A 5,274-nucleotide genomic window follows, 5' to 3' on the forward strand; every position below is an offset into this window, starting at 1 on the left:
TGCCCTAGGCACTACACTACCACAGCGCCCCCTCTTTTGCTAGTACATAAATTCCATAACAGCAAGGAGCTTGTCCATCTTATTCATGTTGTATCCCCAAAGTCTATAATAAATAGTGCCTGACATATAGCAAGTATTCAAAAATATTTGTTGCAAGAGTGAATGAATGAATAGCCTTTACACTCCCTGCATTAGTCTTTCCCCACCATTAAGCCTCATGGGATCCTAGCAGTTCTTAACCTCTGGCACTCACTTGATATCCAACAGTGGCAGGTCTTGATATGGGAGGTTGAGAAACTGCAGCCTCTCAGTTATGTTGCCTCCCTGCTTTCCATATATCTGGCGCATTCTGGGAGCCCGTTGTCGGACATTAGCCCGATCTTCATCTGGTAGCCAAAGGACCTGTAGTTCAGGAAGGATGGGCATAAAGCTGGAGGAGACACAGGAGTTCCATGGGATGGGGCAAGGGCAGAGAGATTTCACCGTAAAATGGGGTATATGAGCTGGAGCAGGGCCCTGGGGCAGGGGACAGTCTCAAAATCATCACCAGAGCCTAGGGAAGGCAAGGTGAGGAGAGCAGTGAAAGGGGCCCTAGAGGTCCTGGCAACATCACCATGGCCTGGGGCACCCTTGCATTCAGCACAGTCTCCAATGTCTGCTTCACAAAAGTGTTGTGGTATGTGTGGTTTTGTGGGGGGCGGCGCAAGTCAAACATGATGGAGAGGTTGAAGACTGCAGCTTCCTTCAATAACTCTTCTAATGCTGGTACTGTCTGGTTCTCAGCCTCTTTCCAATCAGAGCCTGACAGTCTCTTGGCCCCCCAGAAAGGTTGCCTCTAAAGATAGGAAAATTGTTTTAAGAGAGAAAGAGAAGGAGAGAGAAAAAGAGGGAGAGAGAGAGAGAAAGAGAGAGAGAGAGAGAAAAGGAGGCAATTATTTCAATACCAGAGGAGACCTCCAGGCCAACCCTCTCACCATCATTCATTTTTCCCACTTAGTGTTCAGCTTTGTCCACCTCTGAGCCAGTCATTCTTCTCAAAACAATGGCCTTCTCCCAGACACTCTAATATCTTACTCTGTGACCTCATGCTCCTACCCTGCCAGTTTTCTAAATTTCTTTCTCTATGCCTTCTTTTTGGTCTCATGGAGACTTCTGAGATCTTGACCCCTTGGTTTCCTCCAAATCGATTAGCCCTTTTGTGGCCATACCTGCATCTCCAACCCATGGTCCATCCACATCTTGAACTAGTTTTCCATAGCACCCTCAACTCTCTGACTGCTCCACCTGCCCTCCAAATCCCAAACTCTGATTCAGTTCTATAATCTACTCTCTCTACACCTATAATTGGGGAGTCTGGGCACTCCCATGGGCAGAGCACACCTTGAGGACTGTTGCCACTGCAGTTCTATTTTTTTCTTCTCAATTCTGCTTAGCCATCAATCCTTTCACTTATTCTTGATTTGCTCCCTCTCTCATTTCCCCAGTGGCTGTCAGGCTGCTACCATTCTCCCCTGCTCCCCCTGTTATCTCCTAATTACTGACATGGAAAAAGCCAACTATCTAATATTTATTAGGAAATACTTTATGTGTGTTAATTTATTTAATACTCCCAATGACCCTAAAAGGTAGGTACTTTTATTATTCTCATTTCATAGACAAGGAAATTGAGACATATAGAGAAACTAAGGAATGTTGCTCGGGGCACATAGCTAGTAAGTGGTGGAGCCAGGATTCAGACCCAGGTAGCCCTTGCTCTTAATCACTCTGATGTACCATAAATACAGAGAGGTAAATGGGAAAATAAAAGCAAGTTGCAAAAGAGTATATACAGTATAGTGATCCTACTTGTACCAAATATATATACCCAATTGTTAACAGTGAATACTTCACGGGAGCTGGATTATGGGGAACTTTCCAATTTCTACATTATTTCTCTAATGCTTTGTGTTTTTTTAACAATGAAAAGAAATTACTTTTGTAATAAAAAAAAAGAGAAACTGAAAAAATAAAGTATCCTTTTAAATATTTTTCATCACCTACAGTATTAATATTCACACTACTGGGTCTGGCATTCAAAGCCCTTCAAGACCAGTTCTCTGTCCACCATGCCCTCAGAGCTTGCCAATTCATCACCCACCACTCCAGTGACTTTTATCTTCCAGTTATACTGAGCCACTTTTTTCTCCTGACAACACACTTTTTTATACTTCAGGGCTTAACACATGCTCTTCCTTCTGACTAAAATTCCCTTTCCCAGCCTAGCTCATCTTAAAAACAAACAAAAAAAACTATCATTTGATAGTCATCTTCTCCTTTGTGAAACCACTCCTGATCCCCTTGCACACCCACCCCAACAAACAGCGACTTCTCTCTTTGTACTCTACCTGGTATCTTCATTGCTCTAGGTTTCATGTTCTAATAGCCTGTTGCCTAGGCTCTTTTCTTTATTAGATGGGAGAGACTTGGGGGCAGAAACTGCATTCATACTGCACAGCACAGGACTTAGCAAATGCTTATCAGTGGAATGAACTCTGCCCCTCCAGGTGGCTGCCTCTCCCCAGAGGCTGCCCTCACCTCTAGGAACCAGGTCCCAGCATTGAGTCTCTTCAGTTCAGCCCAGGAGAAGTCGCTACTGTGGGCTGTGATTCGGCCTGGGAACACAGAGGCAACATCCGTAGTCCTGCCCAGGTGCTCATCATGCATGAGAAAGGGGACCCCGTCAGAGCTGAGGGTACAAGGGGTGTCAGAGGGGTAACCTCTAGGGCTGATAGTCACTTCCTGAGTTCTTCCACTGTGTCCTTCAGCCCCCCAGATCCCCCAATTTCCAGCTTCCCTCACCTGACCATCACATCTGTCTCAAACACAGCAGCTCCACATTCAGCTGTCTTCCGCAAGGACATTAGGGTGTTCTCAGGGGCCAGCTGGGAAAGTGAACCATGAGGAGGTTGCAGGAAAGGGTGGGAGTCTGGGAACCCACAGGCCTGGCTGCTGCATCCTGGAAGAGCAGATCCTCACCACCTCCCAGCATTCTGCCCAACACTCACCATGGGGGCCCCTCGGTGTCCCACTAGCCCAGGCTTGGGGGGTAAATCTCTGGGTTCCATGATGCATGGTGAGGAGATGCATAGGGGGGCCAGGTAGATGGCCAGGGCAACTCCAAAAAATAGGAGTAGTAGCAGAATCTTCAGACCTGTGGGGAGTGGGGGACAGGCTATGGAGAAAGGGCAGTGAGTAAGCTCTAGGGGCAGAAAGAGTACAGGGGCAGCAAACGTGGTGACAGGAAGCAGAAGCATCAGCAGCTAGTGAGGACTTGTGGAGAAGTGGAATTGGCACCTCTTCCATGGATACGGTAGAAGGTATCAGCCACAGACCAGGCCAAGAGGGTGATTCCAGCCACTGCTCCGATATGAAGGAATGGGGCTGTGGCCTGTGGACAAGAGTTGATGAGAAGGGGTCTTCTTCCTGGTGCCCTCTATTTCTCCTCCAGTTTGGATTTCAGAGATTCTTGCAGTATTGGGGGACCAGGGAGCAAGACATGTTGAGGTTGGCTGCAGGCAAAGGCTCCCACCTGGGCATTAAAGATCGGCTACTAACCTGCAGTGACAGACGTAAGCTACGCCACTCCTGCTGCCACTGGATGTCCAGTCCCACAAGGCTAGCAGCTACAAGAAGGATAATGAGGAGCAGCAACACCTGGGAGACCAGAGATGACTGGAGCCTTCTCTGTCAACCTTGGCTCATAGCTACCTGGACTGCCCCCTAACTCTAAGGAAACAGGACCCTTCTCTTCCTCTGACTCATCCACTGTCCTTCTTTTACTCAATAAATATTTACTGAATTTTAGGTCTTAGGCTAGACCCTGAAGATATTATAGTGAAGTCCTTGACAATTAACTGCCTCAGTGGCTCCCTCTCTCCCTGTCCCCCTCCCTCATTATACCTTGTGGAGACTGTGCAGATGCAGAGGCTGTCCACAGAGTTGCAGTAGCAGGGCCAGGAGCTGGAGGCCGTGGATGGTTGGAGTTACAAGGAGCCAAGGGAGGGCAAGGTCACTAAGATGGGCTTCCAAGACTGACATCTCCCTCCCACCCAAAAATTAGCTCCCTCCCCATCATTGGCTAGGGTTAGAACAAGAGGGTAGAGCTGAGCAGAAAGCAAAGGCTGAGCTAGGGGTTTAGGCCAGTTGCCCCCAGACCCACCAATAGCAGGGATGCATATGTGACAAGAAGAGAGATGACCAGCAGTAATGCCACGGACCAGTCCATCCAGTGTCCCCAGTGGTGGAATAGGAATCTGTGAGAGGGGAAGAAGGAGGTGTCCAAGTGGGGGACAGGCTGTCAATAGTGGCCTGAGGGACATTGGTGGGTGCATCTGGAAGGACTAAAAGGGAGTGATGGGAAAGTCTTTCATGGGGCCAAGGGCTCCAAGGTTGGAGGAGACTTTGTGGAGGATTTTTTAGGGAAGTTGGGTAGCAGGAGAACTGGGCCTTAGGGGGCTGCGCAGGACTGAGGGATAACTGATGATAGCACCCAGGGGTCCCAGGGTGGACCATAGGGTAACATTTATCCTGAGGATGTGGGGGAGTCCATGACACACTCATTGAAGTTGTGCAGGTCATTGAGAAGTATGAGCCCGATGTACAGCCAGCCCAGGGAGAGGAGGAAGGTGAGGAAGAGCAGGCCAAACCAGATGCAGTCGCACTGCAAAGGGGCAGGAGAGAAGCTCAAAGCCAATCCCCCTTTTCAAGCCCAGAATCCACTATGCACAGCTGCTTAAGGGGGTTCTCTGTCTTGCATTGGGCTGCTCTGGTCTAGGGGCAGCTTTTTCCATATTTGAGGGTGATTTTCTTCCTGGGGAAAGAAAGCCCCTTCCCCTCAGCTGCCTCTGTCCTCCTTATCCCCTCTAATTGGCCTCTGCCTTCTGACTTCCAGCCTTCCCCTTCCACCCCTACTCCACCTTGCTGGTTTGCATCTTCTCTTTGGGGGATTTCCTCCAGTGGCAGCTATACAGGCAGTGAAGGCACCGGGCCCAGACGAAGCAGCAGCCAGGGGACTTGGCCATGATGGTGAGGGCCTGGAGGAAGGGACACTAGGCCATCAGGGACCTAGGCAGATCTCAGCCTCCCTCCCAACGTATCTAAGGAGCCTGAGGAAGGAGCAGAGGCATGGGCCACCATTCAGCAACAGAGGTCAAAGGGCAGGGCCAGAGTGCCTGATTACATAAGGAGATGAACAGCCTCAGCTCCTGGGCTGGCACAGGGGGACAATCTCCAGTG

The 5,274-nt window shown here is 49.3% G+C and overlaps 1 protein-coding gene across 1 annotated transcript in view; it reads right to left on the reverse strand.

Annotated features, from left to right (window-relative positions):
* GDPD2 (glycerophosphodiester phosphodiesterase domain containing 2) overlaps nucleotides 1-5,060 on the reverse strand; it is a 7,629-nt gene extending 2,569 nt beyond the window's left edge. Inside the window, exons 1-11 of the mRNA XM_007957783.1 lie at nucleotides 4,956-5,060; nucleotides 4,596-4,699; nucleotides 4,199-4,292; nucleotides 3,940-3,999; nucleotides 3,595-3,693; nucleotides 3,334-3,427; nucleotides 3,045-3,190; nucleotides 2,839-2,921; nucleotides 2,575-2,725; nucleotides 614-835; nucleotides 254-402 (exon numbers count right to left, since the gene is read on the reverse strand). Coding sequence (XP_007955974.1) covers nucleotides 254-402; nucleotides 614-835; nucleotides 2,575-2,725; nucleotides 2,839-2,921; nucleotides 3,045-3,190; nucleotides 3,334-3,427; nucleotides 3,595-3,693; nucleotides 3,940-3,999; nucleotides 4,199-4,292; nucleotides 4,596-4,699; nucleotides 4,956-5,060 — 1,307 coding nt within the window. The remainder of the gene's footprint in view (nucleotides 1-253; nucleotides 403-613; nucleotides 836-2,574; nucleotides 2,726-2,838; nucleotides 2,922-3,044; nucleotides 3,191-3,333; nucleotides 3,428-3,594; nucleotides 3,694-3,939; nucleotides 4,000-4,198; nucleotides 4,293-4,595; nucleotides 4,700-4,955) is intronic.
* Between the last annotated feature and the right edge of the window lie 214 nt (nucleotides 5,061-5,274).

Source organism: Orycteropus afer, unplaced genomic scaffold, assembly GCF_000298275.1.
Source record: "Orycteropus afer afer isolate SDZICR_OR568_19922 unplaced genomic scaffold, OryAfe1.0 scaffold00796, whole genome shotgun sequence".
Taxonomy (NCBI): domain Eukaryota; kingdom Metazoa; phylum Chordata; class Mammalia; order Tubulidentata; family Orycteropodidae; genus Orycteropus; species Orycteropus afer.